We start from the raw sequence: 13925 nt of genomic DNA on the forward strand, positions 1-13925 counted from the left end.
CTAACCCTTGATTATGAGGACATTTTGGGTTTAACTGGACCTCACTCACACACTCTCAAACACCTGACTAACCCTTGATTATGAGGACATTTTGGATTTAACTGGACCTCTCTCACACACACACACTCTCAAACACCCGACTAACCCTTGATTATGAGGACATTTTGGGTTTAACTGGACCTCACTCACACACTCTCAAACACACACAAACACCTGACTAACCCTTGATTATGAGGACAAACTGGGTTTAAATGGACATCACAATTAACTCCACACATAGCAGGAGTACCTGTATTAGAGTTAACCATACTAAACCAAATCAACTATTCTACGTTAAAGAGTGAATTCACAAATGATTGTGCATCTTTTTGCTGCCACTAAACCTGTAAAAGTAATACGCACACCTAAGGAAATAGTGCTACAATGTGCTGTTGCTATATCAACCAACATATACACATGTGGTGCAAAATGAACCTGGTTGGAGAAAAGGATTAAAGATCAGCAAGTTTTACACTTCATAGAAGACTAGTTAAAGGACAATTAGATGAAGAAATGCAACTAGACAGCCAATAAAAACTAACAAAATTAAATTGAAAGGGCAATTTTTATTTTGCAAATGGTAAAAAAAAGGCTCAACAACTGAGGTCTAATAAGGCCATTATTAGAGATGCACCGATTGATCGGCTTGGGACCGGAATTGGACGATTTTCACGTGAACGGCCATGACCGGCGATCGGCCAGTCAGTCTGACATATACCGGTCAAACGCACTCTGGCGCCGCATGATTAACATCGCGCAACATCAGCATCACACGTGCACACGTAACGCACATGTAGAAAACCTCATGAATTACGTCAGTTTCACACCGCAAGCGTGAGAGGCGCGTATTTTTTTCGGCGTGCATGTTAATCAATGAGTGCATCACACCGGGAGCAGGACAAGCAGGAGCGTCGCGTGAGCAGCAGTGAAGCGCAGAGTCTATTTTTGCTGCGTTGCTCACACTCAATTAAAGTGAAAGCACACTTTTTTTGATGTGCAAAATAAATATGATTTCACACAAAAAGTGCCAAAAATGCACTGAATTTGCATGTCTAGTGTGTTTTAACAAGAACTGGAATAGGCTATGTCAGAAAAGAAAATGAAATGACTCAAAAATATTTATAGAAAATTCACCCATTTAAACTTGTTTTTATTATTCAGTTTGGGTAGAAGTATATGGTGTTTTATATAAAAAAAAAAACATATAGAAAATAAATGTGTGTGCTGTTCAGTGGTTAGAAAAAATGAAATCGGAATCGGCTAAAATCGGTATCGGCGGGTCAACCTCGGAAAAAATCGGAATTGGATTACAATACAAAATTGTAATCGGTACATCTCTAACCATTATGGGACTAAAGTGCATGAGGGAGTGTGCCTCAAAATGACCACAGCAACACACTGGAAATAAAACCAAATTAAATTGCCTTCCAGTAAATGCATGTATTTGTAAATTTCTTTCAAAACAGTGTTTTAATAAAAGTAAATAAAAGGATGTCTTGAACACTCTTCTGGCCCAAAAACACTTTAGAGAACAAAACCCACAGACATTAAAGGTTGTATCAGCGATTTCAGGCCCAAACATAAATGATCACATTCATCTAATCTTTCCTAACAATCCGCTAGCTGCCCGCCCCATAAGCATGCCGTCCAAAAACCGCGTCTCTGTAGGCAGCCTAGGCTCTGAGATCTGCACACAAAAACAATGGGTTTCACCAACCACCAAAACCAAAATAAACAGTGTTCCAACCAATCACCGACAGTTCCAACCAATCACCGCAAAATCTCAAACCACAACACCCCCACCTTTTGTGTGCAGATCTGAGAGCCTAGGCTGCCTACAGAGACGCGGTTTTTGGACGGCATACTTATGGGGCGGGCAGCTAGCGGATCGTTAGGAAAAATTAGATGAATGTGATCATTTATATTTGGGCCTATTTTTGGGCCTGAAATCGCTGATACAACCTTTAATGGAAGGCAACACTGATCTCTCGAAGAACTCTAAGATGATTTCTTTTTCAACATCAAACCTCGGTTCCTCACGAAATCCCTTATATTTTGGGCCGTTCTTTCTCTCAGAACAGGGTCCTCTGCAGTCTTGCACTGCTCACACTCTGCCTTTGTTGCAAGGTGTCCCTTTGAAATATGGACTCTGAAATGTTTCATGACAGCATTCACTTCATTTGGGCTCCATGGCCTTTTCACTATTCTCCTCAATTTGGTCTCTGTAAAACAAACAAACAAACAAACATACATATGTATACCTATACACCTATATGTATATACATGGAATAACTTTAATATACCCAAATGTTTAAATACCTCTGGTGTTCTCAGTTTCATCCTGATTCATTTGGCTTTTTCCTGAGGGGTAAAAAGCAACAATTAAAATGTATTCCAGCCCTACAATCTAAACAGTTTCGGACCATGTGAAATATCAGCAGATAAGCACACAGGGAAAACTAGTCTCTGGTCCTGTGTAACACGAAAAGGACCACTTTACACTGAAATGTTTTTTGGTGAACGGAGTAGTATTGGATGAGTTGATCAGAAAGATCAACACCTCCCATATTCTTGCTGTATTCAGTGACCGGGGTTGGGCATGGAATGGATTTGGTGTTCCAGCCTCCATCCTGAGTTCTTACCCTCCTCTGAACTGTGTTGCCAGAGAAGGCCGGGTGAATTGTGGAGCAGACAGAGACTTCCCGAGTGTCCATCCACTAAACGAAAACCAGAGGGCCGTCACGGATCCACCTGATGGTGCCCCTAGGATCCTTTTTGTTCATGGCATTTGTGGTTGTGCGGGGGCATCCTCGTCTCTGTTGTCCCTGTAGGTGCCACATGCTCCAAAGTTCATGCTGTAGAGATCCATGAATAGCTTTGGACTTGTGTAGAAGTTGTCTACATACACATTGTAGCCACTCCCTAGGAATGATTTGCTCATGAGGGACATAACCGAGTCGTATGCCAGTCCTACACCAGAAGCAAACACAGACTTCCCCGTGTATACAGCAAAGTCTAAAGTGTACCCAATGCTGCTGTCTGCCAGCACAAAAAGTTTGAAGCCCCACTTAGTTGGCTTCGCCTTCATATATTGCGTCATGCCAGTGTGAGCCTTTGTTGGCACCATCCTCTCGTCCACTGAAAGGTTCTGCCGTGGGCGATAAAATGCTCTGCATGCATGTTTGATGTCATCTAAAAGGGGCTTCAGACGAAACAGCCGGTCATAAGCTGGTGTCCCTCTCTTCCGGTCGTTGTGGACATCTTCATCAGGGTTGCTCATGTGGATGTTCCAGGAAATTACCTGCTACCTGTCACGTGCCATCACTGAGTGGGGAAACTGTTGGCTGAAAATGGTGTTTGTCCTCCAGTAGTCCCGGATATTTGTCAGTCTCACCAGTGCAAAAAAGAAAGTCAGTCCTAAATATTGGAAAAATTCTTCAACAGTTAATTTTTTCCAGGAATATTTTTTGCCAGTGGCAATGTTTTTTTTGCAGCGTCTGTGTATGTGTTATTACACAAAGTGGTTGCTGCACTGTCACTGACAAAAAGTTTGAAAAGGTCCAATGGTGTGTATATGGATGATGTCCTGGCTTTATTGTTGGGACGAACCTTTTGGGCACTGGAGGGATGTCTGGCTGACTCTTACTGTTCCATGATGGAGTTGGGGCTGCTGGCTGAGGTGATCTAGATCTCGACCTTGTGGATTCAGGACTCTGTCGACCCCTCAAGCTGCCGGATCTGGATCTGGATCTGGATCTTGACCTTGACCGCGCTCTCCCTCTAGACCGTGACTGCAGCCGTTCATGGCCTATTCTAGAGTGCGGATCGGGCCGAATTTTTCTGTCCGAGCCCGGCCCGCGTCCGACAGAGCAGTAAACCGAACCCGACCCGAGCCCGACAGGCATACAGATATTTATGTTCGAGCCCGACCCGAGACCGAAAGTTAAAATCCCGTTTTTTTTTATTCTCATACTAATGACACATGTACGTTTGTTTGTGTGGAAAGCCCGCTTTTATTAAGCAACTGAAAGGAAGAGATTCAGAAATGTCAATAGATGAGCGTTTCAGCGCCACGGCTACATAAACAAATTTCCGCACACAGGAAGACAGATGTTATGGTAATATTTTACATATTTTTTAATCACAAAAACGAACATTTGCATCAAGTGAAAGCATCAGGCACATTGGCTACCTACATTATAACCTGTTTTAAATTTAAAATGTTCAATGCCTTCGCGCTGATGTGACCGAGCCCGACCCGAACCCGAACATCATTTCTAAATATCTGTCCGAACCCGGCCCAGCCCGTCGGGTACCGGCGGGTCCCGTCGGGCTTGGGTCGGGTATCCATCCTCTAGCCTATTCCTGGCAGCTGCTGGGATGCTGCAGCAGAAGTGGGAGGCTGGGATGCTGCAGCAGAAGTGGGAGGCTGGGATGCTGCAGCAGAAGTGGGAGGCTGCGATGCTGCAGCAGAAGTGGGAGGCTGCGATGCTGCAGCAGAAGTGGAAGGCTGCGATGCTGCAGCAGAAGTGGAAGGCTGCGATGCTGCAGCAGAAGTGGAAGGCTGCGATGCTGCAGCAGAAGTGGAAGGCTGCGATGCTGCAGCAGAAGTGGAAGGCTGCGATGCTGCAGCAGAAGTGGAAGGCTGGGATGCTGCAGCAGAAGTGGAAGGCTGGGATGCTGCAGCAGAAGTGGAAGGCTGGGATGCTGCAGCAGAAGTGGAAGGCTGGGATGCTGCAGCAGAAGTGGAAGGCTGCGATGCTGCAGCAGAAGTGGAAGGCTGCGATGCTGCAGCAGAAGTGGAAGGCTGCGATGCTGCAGCAGAAGTGGAAGGCTGGGATGCTGCAGCAGAAGTGGAAGGCTGGGATGCTGCAGCAGAAGTGGAAGGCTGGGATGCTGCAGCAGAAGTGGAAGGCTGGGATGCTGCAGCAGAAGTGGAAGGCTGCGATGCTGCAGCAGAAGTGGAAGGCTGGGATGCTGCAGCAGAAGTGGAAGGCTGCGATGCTGCAGCAGAAGTGGAAGGCTGGGATGCTGCAGCAGAAGTGGAAGGCTGCGATGCTGCAGCAGAAGTGGAAGGCTGGGATGCTGCAGCAGAAGTGGAAGGCTGGGATGCTGCAGCAGAAGTGGAAGGCTGGGATGCTGCAGCAGAAGTGGAAGGCTGGGATGCTGCAGCAGAAGTGGAAGGCTGGGATGCTGCAGCAGAAGTGGAAGGCTGGGATGCTGCAGCAGAAGTGGAAGGCTGCGATGCTGCAGCAGAAGTGGAAGGCTGCGATGCTGCAGCAGAAGTGGAAGGCTGCGATGCTGCAGCAGAAGTGGAAGGCTGGGATGCTGCAGCAGAAGTGGAAGGCTGGGATGCTGCAGCAGAAGTGGAAGGCTGGGATGCTGCAGCAGAAGTGGAAGGCTGGGATGCTGCAGCAGAAGTGGAAGGCTGGGATGCTGCAGCAGAAGTGGAAGGCTGCGATGCTGCAGCAGAAGTGGAAGGCTGGGATGCTGCAGCAGAAGTGGAAGGCTGCGATGCTGCAGCAGAAGTGGAAGGCTGGGATGCTGCAGCAGAAGTGGAAGGCTGCGATGCTGCAGCAGAAGTGGAAGGCTGGGATGCTGCAGCAGAAGTGGAAGGCTGGGATGCTGCAGCAGAAGTGGAAGGCTGGGATGCTGCAGCAGAAGTGGAAGGCTGGGATGCTGCAGCAGAAGTGGAAGGCTGCGATGCTGCAGCAGAAGTGGAAGGCTGGGATGCTGCAGCAGAAGTGGAAGGCTGGGATGCTGCAGCAGAAGTGGAAGGCTGGGATGCTGCAGCAGAAGTGGAAGGCTGGGATGCTGCAGCAGAAGTGGAAGGCTGGGATGCTGCAGCAGAAGTGGAAGGCTGGGATGCTGCAGCAGAAGTGGAAGGCTGGGATGCTGCAGCAGAAGTGGAAGGCTGGGATGCTGCAGCAGAAGTGGAAGGCTGGGATGCTGCAGCAGAAGTGGAAGGCTGGGATGCTGCAGCAGAAGTGGAAGGCTGGGATGCTGCAGCAGAAGTGGGAGGACCCTCCTCAGCGGAAGAATGGGAGCTTTCCTGTCTGGCTCGGGTGGGTGGGCTGGTGTCTTCATTATCATGACTGTAAAACAAATAAAGCAAAATATTAGATCATACATATCAGATCAATTAGTGTTTTTGTATTTGATTTCTCACATAAGATAACAATGGCTGAGATTGCTACTGTACCCCCCAACCCACCACAGCTATAATATGAGCACTCTCTCCCCAGCCAAAAGGTGTGACCAACCCCCCACTACAACATCCTTGAGACATTCTCTCCACAGCTAAAAGGTGTGACCAACCCCCCACTATCCTTTGTTTGTCTGAGTTTACCTAGAGATACAAACAATGGCTGAGAGACAAAGTGTAATCCACAACTCTTACTACTCTGTAACAAACATAGAAAACGAAATACTACTTTTACAGAACTTATTATTACATATTTAGAAAATTTATATTTTATAATATTCGTTTTTTTTATATACTTTTACAGTAAATAAATAAATGGAACTTACTCTTCAGCAGTGTCTAGACCATCCTGGTAATCGAGTTCCTCATCAGTCAAATAGCTCTCTTCTCCAGAAAATCCATCATCCTCCATGGCATCAAAAAAGGCCAGCGCTTGATTTAGATCCATGTTTCTCAATCTCTGACGATCCATTATTCTCCGTGTATTCTTCAAAACTTGCGTCTCTCTGTGCGTCTCTCTCTCCCCTCGAAACCACTGTGCCGTGCGTCTCTCTCTCTCTCTCTCTCTCTCCACAATATCAGCCTTGGTTCATGCGTAATGACGCACACCAACGTGGACGACGGATCAGCCTGTCATTGGTCAACAACCTCACGCAAAGAATCACGTGATATCCAAAATGGCAGCTAGCATCGAGCTAGCGGCAAAAATGACAGAAAATGTATAAATTATGGACATCAAGTGGATAAAACTTGGATATAAGCGTTTGGATTTATTGCTGAAACACTCTAAAAGGACGCATAAGTTCCAGGCTGGATAGAAAAACTTCTGTAAAGGCTAGAAAGACACCAAAGACACCCCCGTGACGGCTAGCTCGTTAGCTTTCTGCTGCAAAAAAACGGTAAGAAAATCAATCAAATAATATAAATATTTATCGGAGGAGTCGTGTGGCGTCGTGGACGATGCCGTCGGGCTCAAAGGGTTAATGCAAATGGGTGGAGTGTCTGTTCCGGATGGCTCCTGGACGCCTTCCCGGGAAGGTGTTCCGGGCGCGTCCCACCGGGAGGAGACCCCGGGGAAGACCTAGGACACGCTGGAGAGACTGTCTCCCGGCTGGCCTGGGAACGCCTCGGTGTCCCCCCGGAAGAGCTAGAGGAAGTGGCTAGGGAGAGGGAAGTCTGGGCATCTCTGCTTAGACTGCTGCCCCCGCGACATGGCCCCGGATAAGCAAAAGAAGATGGATGGATGGATTTGTTTTAGACAAATATGCTTGCACTCTGTCACCAACTAGATATATTTAAATTAATGAAGGCCACTTTTCACTGGTAACAAAAGACATTTAGCATTATCAGGACCCACAAATATTCCCCCACTGCATTATATATATATAGTAGTTTAATGTAGTATTGACACTAAAACTCTGTAAACTTGATTGTTTCCCCTCAAACAGTAACTTTTATTTTTGGGTGTCCTATACACAATACATATTGTCACTATCCACAATATATATTGTTGCATTTTTGTATTGCGATACATTGCTTAATTGACAGCCAATCGGAATCAATTCTGCTATAACATGCTTCAATATATAAGCGGCAGTCAAAGATGCGATCACAATAAACAGAACGTTACCGTCTGCTGGTTGGACCCTAACACAGTTATGGTTAGTGTGAATGGGCCTTAACAGTTTACATCTCTGTGACTGAAAGTCACAAAGCATATCCAGATTGAAAAGTGTGCATATTGGGTCTACAGCTTATCCACAATAAAGAAGCAGCCGACACATACCCAAAGCAACATCTTTTCCTCAAACCCTATCCCTGACATGACGGTCCTCGTAGTGGAGAACTGTCCTTACATTTCAGGTCAGTGTCATGCCCATCCCCCAACGCACGAGTTATGAAAATGAATGAACCGAGCAAGGTACATTTTACTCGAATTTGAGACGTCACAACAGGGTCTTTAAGACGACAGTCCACGTCAACCAGTCTAGTATGGTGCCCAACCATCCTACACTTAACATTGCCTGTGTCAAAGAGAAGAAAACAATGAAGGAACATGCGCTCACTTACTTTCTGTTTCACTGATGAGGAAGGATTCACACTGCATTCAGTCACAGCCACTGATGTCTCGTCACACAATTCCTGTAATTATGAGAAAGACAGGTACAACACTGAGGCAAGGATGTTTGCCAATTGGTCACCGCAACTAATTCTAGTATCAGTCTAAATATCTAGTGTCCCTTTCATTGCTCCGTCGTGCACAAAGCAGACATGCAGAATTTAAAAAAAATAATCTGCATCATATAAAAAACTAACATTCATGAAATACAGAACATGGTTGACTTTCAGTGATAAATTATTTAAGAGACTCACCCTTAAACGCCAAGGCCAAGAGGAATCCCCATAGTTGTATGTGACCTCCTCATCTGGAAAGATATGTCTTATACTAAACAGACACAGGTGTGGCCTTCCGTCAACAATGACTGTCTTGACTTTGCAATTTGGATCATTCACCAGTCGTCCAAGTGAATGTCCACCGTACTCTTTTGTTGCATCTATGCTGTGATAAAAATAGTGCAGTAAGAAACTTAAAACATAGACACACACTGAAACATACGGTTCTAACTGAACATTTGGGTTAGGCTAACCTTGGCCTATTTAACCTATATTCAAATACACATGGTTAAAGTTAACTTGACTTCCTAAGAATTTAATAGGTCAGATGATCCACTTAAGGTAAAAAAATAATACCCCAGTTGAAAAATAACCATGTTATTGATTATCACTAACTAATAAGTTCCTCATGTTATGAGAACCATAGCAAATCTGCTATTGTAATAGTGCTGCACGATTAATCTTATCGCAATCGTAATCGCGATGTCAAGCCTGTGCGATTATATGACGCAAAATGCTGCGATTTTGTGTAAAATAAACAATGGGCTGGTACGCAATTAACGCAGCATCTGTTATTTTTTGTCATCCTTTGGCTAGTGTTACATGATAATGCTCTCATGCGATTGCTTAAAACCATTAATGCGAGACAAGTCAAAAGAGAGCGCGCTGATTCGCTGAATGTCCGACTGTGACTCATAGAAAGACATGCGCCAGAAATACAGTTCTCTTTCGCGCTTGAACGAACAATAACACACAATTATGCCAAAATGTCGTTTGTCGAGTATCTTCATAACATAAGAGCAGTCTTATGATGGACGTATAGAGTTGTGAGAGAATGAGGCGCATGTGAGATCCGCGTCTCTGTCAGCAGCGGCTGCTCTTAAAGGGCCAGCAGCCAAAGCTTCCTGTCAGTAAAGTAAATCAAAGAACAAAGGGGACAGAGAAAATTACTCACTGCTCTTGACTAAAGAACTTATGTAGCTTTAATAAGGATTAGTCTATTTATTATGTTTGATAACTTTATTAAATTTCTGTATACCTGAAAGAAAGGGAGGGCACAGGTAAATATGACATTTATTATGGGTTTATGTGAGGATTATTTGAAGTTCACTTAAATTAAAAGCTGTTATATTTAATGAAGTCTAATAAATGTTTTTTTTATTTTTTATTATAGCTTTCAATTGTAATGATGGAATCACTGTAATGTTGGATGGCTATAATTAATGTTTTTAATGGGGGTGGATTAATTTATATCCAGACATCAATGGCTTCGATGTTATCAATCATTTAGTTGTTGTTGCTAGTTTGAGTTGAGAAATACACATTTCAGAATTATCACTAATCTGTGTGTGCATTTTGCTTTAGATCCAAGCAAGTAGACTCATGAAACCATTTGTTTATTATATCGCAATTGCATATTCCAATTGCAATATTGACCTCAATCGCAATATGACATTTCCCCCAAATCGTGCAGCCCTATATTGTAATAATAATAATCATCATCATAATCATAACTGTTTTTATTAGAATGACATGCAACTAGTTTGCTCTGAATATGAACCAAAAATAAATAAATAAACCAAAAAAGAAACAGCCAGCTTACCAATAACTGGTTCCATTCCATGTGAAGTCAAACAAGTAGTTGCCTTGAACATCTTTAACATGTTTACTTTGAGAGAGAATCCCACGGTATTCAACAACAAAGGTGGATGGTTCAATGTGCTCAAGTGCAAACACACCTCTCCCTAAAAGAGCAAAATAATATATAATAATACAAATAAAACATGAATCCAAGTGCACCTATATGTTACACAGCTAACCAACCTATCCTTTTAAAGAGTTAAATCCTGTAAAACTGTGTAATGTATAAATGTAATATGAGGTGCAAGAAAAAAAAAAAAAAAATAAAGAAAAAAAAAAAAAAATCAAGCATTGGTTTTCACTGTGATATAGTCTACTAGTTGAATTTGGTTGTAACCAAATTAGGTACAACAAATAAAATAAAAATAAATACTTAACTATGTATACAGAGAATAATGTTTACATTATTCTCTGTATACATAGTTAAGTATTTATTTTAAAATAATAATAATAAAAAAATTGTTTAAAGTTTTTTTTTTTCCATCTCTTAACCTTTATGAAAAAATTAGCGGCTTACCCAAGGGTAAAATGTGTGAATTTGAAAGATCATGTCCAGACTGCCAGCAATAGGCCTACTTTTCATTCTTACAAGTGCATGCCTACTTTATGATTTGATTTGCCTGCAGTCTGAACATAGTCAAATTGCCTTGTGGTGCACAATTTACCTTTGAATGTGTTGATTTGTCGTCCCTCAATGAAGGCTTTGTCTTTGCCCGACAATATGTGTTCTTTTGCATCCTGCTCAGGTTTTATTCTCTTCTTTCTTAACATGTTGACTGAAAACATTCCAGACAACATAATTAGTATGTGTGTATATATATAATATATATATATATATATATATATTAGATAGATAGATAGATGCTTTATATACAGTACATTATTGTCAGACTGTAGTCTATATCAATAAATACAACATTTTACACATAAATAGTTGATAAGTGAGGTTTTGAGGCTTGCTACTTATGATAAGAAACAGTCTCCGATTTCAAATTCAGTCCATTTTAATACCATTTTATCACTCTTTAATGTGGCGCCTCAGATCAAACGAAGCTAACTAAACTCGTTACTTAGAAAAATTAACTATAGAGAGAAAGTTTTAGAAAATGTTACATGTATTACACCTGATTTACATTAAAATAATACATGTAAAATCAAATTGGAAATAGAATCGAAAGAATGTGAATTAAAATTGAATCATAAAATGTCTGCTAATATCCAGCCCTAAAATGAATAAACTAAATATTTTTTCAAGTCATTCTAATGACAGTAACATTACATTAATGAAAGTATACTTTTACATTAATGAAAGTATACTTTTACATTAGTTTCGTTTCTGTTTATTTAATAGATTTCTGTATCTTACTGTATTAAACTGTAAATTCATCCACTCAACTTTACCAGTCATCATGATGACATGACAACATAGATTTGATTTATTTCAAAATGTAAATTAATTCTCTCATAGCATCCATGGAGATGTATCTTTCATCAACTAATACTAATACTTGTATGTGTCTATGAACAACAAGAGAATTTCGTTTAAGTACCAAACAAAACAAAAAACGTGAATAGCATGTTCAAGTTGTTTGGAGACGCCATTTTAACTGCTTATGGACTTATATTAGCCCGATTAATGGCCACGTTTAAAGTAATGTAACTAACGTTATTCAAAACTGTCTGACTCATGACACTTAACTCCACAAAGGTAGAATATATAAATAAACGCACTTACCTTCCTCGTGATTTAAAGTGAAAATCTCCCACTATAGCTCGTCAACTTCGCTCGAATTCTGCTAATTAATCTTTCATGATGATGATTAACCTTCAGATTAATCCATAGACAGTGGATTAATCACACCGTCACACCACACGTCTGCGATAGAAGATCAGAGGCGCAGGCGCGCTGACTTTGACGGATGTGAAATGCAGCCAATCACTGACGAGGATTCCAGCAGCCAATCACTGACGAGGATTCCAGCGTTCCACCAATGAATCGCGCTTGAGCGTGGTCTGGGTGTATTAGCGTCGAATTTCACATAGACAATCACTGACGAGGATTCCAGCGTTCCACCAATGAATCGCGCTTGGGCGTGGTCTGGGTGTGTGAAATGTGTATGATACTGCAGTAGCGTCGACTTTCACATAGAGGGAGATTATACACTCTGAGCATACACTGGCACACACTGAAAAACGGGTACAACGGATTTATAAGGACATATTGAGAAAAAGCGGGAGGTGGTTAGGCGCAGCCTGATAAGCCTTTCTACACTGCTCGACTTATGAGGACATTAGTGCTGTCCTCGTAGTTACGGTATGTCCTCATAGAGTCGGTATGTATCCATGGTTTTTGTCCTCATAATCCGGTCGCACCAACGCACACACACACACACACACACACACACACACACATACACACACACTGTAAGTGCAGCATAGACTTCTATTGTGTTATGTAAAATAATAATTACTTTTAAAATTATATTTACTTCTTAATTTATAAATTAAATAATTGTGTGTTTATGTATAATAAAGTATATAATAAATATTAGAAAATTTGATTAGGTAAAAGGTTTGGATTTTTTGAATAGTAAAAAAATATGTACTATTTTGGGATTTAATCATGGGATTTTTTTTTTTTTTACAGTAAAGTTAAAACATTCTCCTCTACAAGCCACACGGGTTGCAGTATTATTCCCTAATGGTTATAAAAGAAAAATCAGGTCACACTGTTGTAACATGTACTCAACTGCACATTTGCATTTCTCTTACAGATTTGCTGGGGAGTGAAGCAACTGAACTGACTCTCCAACGCAAAGTAAACTGAATTGCCAAGATATATATTCTGACAAGAGAAGTGGTGAATGGCTCCTGTGGTGTTACTGTAACAACCTGGCCTGAAGCAAAACAAACAAGTCAAATGTGTCTTTAATGTGAATATAATAACAGCATATAAGAGTCAAATCAGTAGCTTTCTGTGCCAAATCCACAGTAAGCCCCATTTACATGCGGATCTTAACTGCTTTATGTTTAATGTGATTCTGTTAGTTCACAGAAAGGGGAACAATCAGCTTTGACAGTAGTTCAACAGTGTGAGCGGTTTGCATGTCACCAGTTCAGATGAAGACATTTGCAAATTTCATAAAAATGCAAAGTGCTTTTGAGTCAGTTATTTTCATATACAGAAGTTGCTGAGAGTACATTTATTTATTTATTTATTTATTTATCTATCTTTGTGTATACAATACTGTTCAAATGCTTGAGTCAGTACAATGTTTTTTAATGAAACTAATACTTGGATTCAGCAAGGATGCGTTCATTTAAACGAAAAAAATACATTAATGTTACAAAAGATTTCTATTACAAATGAGTGTTTTTCTTTTGAACTTTTCAAAGAATCCTTAACAAAAAATATTACTAACAATGATTTATTACAATACTATTACCTTAAATATTTCATTGTTCTTATTTACATATTTTATAAATATTCCACAAACGTATTAAGCAGAGCAATGGGTGTTTAACTTCCTCTTAATCTCCATACAGGCATGGGTCAGTCAGGCCACAAGAGATTGCACTGTCAGTGTTTAACAGTCTCGTGCGTGGAGATCTTTCAGCCGCTGTTGTGTTTGTCATTCTCTCGCCC

General features: G+C 41.6%; 1 protein-coding gene across 2 annotated transcripts; it reads right to left on the minus strand.

The window, feature by feature from the left end:
- Positions 1–1942: 1942 nt before the first annotated feature.
- LOC306994252 (histone-lysine N-methyltransferase set-1-like) lies at positions 1943–11051 on the minus strand. 2 transcript variants are annotated; one of them, XM_079639860.1, is made up of 6 exons: positions 10945–11051; positions 10242–10383; positions 8618–8804; positions 8315–8386; positions 2359–2400; positions 1943–2261 (listed from the first exon to the last, which is right to left on the minus strand). In XM_079639860.1, exons 1-5 carry the CDS (start codon positions 11048–11050, stop codon positions 2386–2388), a joined length of 522 nt encoding a protein of 173 aa, XP_079495986.1. In that variant the 5' UTR covers position 11051; the 3' UTR covers positions 1943–2261; positions 2359–2385. The 2 variants fall into 2 exon arrangements, with proteins under 2 accessions (XP_079495986.1, XP_079495985.1); XM_079639859.1 differs by lacking the exons at positions 1943–2261; positions 2359–2400 and having other exon boundaries at positions 7569–8386.
- Between the last annotated feature and the right edge of the window lie 2874 nt (positions 11052–13925).

This window comes from Phoxinus phoxinus, assembly GCF_949152265.1.
Source record: "Phoxinus phoxinus genome assembly, contig: scaffold_107, whole genome shotgun sequence".
NCBI lineage: Eukaryota > Metazoa > Chordata > Actinopteri > Cypriniformes > Leuciscidae > Phoxinus > Phoxinus phoxinus.

Bases quoted from the DNA above. Each gene is read 5' to 3' on its own strand.
- LOC306994252 (XM_079639859.1), bottom strand. From the start codon at position 11,050: ATGTTAAGAAAGAAGAGAATAAAACCTGAGCAGGATGCAAAAGAACAC. The intron at 8,805-10,241 runs GTAAGCTGGCTG...TTTTTATCACAG, and splicing joins TGGAATGGAACCAGTTATTG to CATAGATGCAACAAAAGAGT. The intron at 8,387-8,617 runs GTGAGTCTCTTA...TCATAATTACAG, and splicing joins CTTGGCCTTGGCGTTTAAGG to GAATTGTGTGACGAGACATC.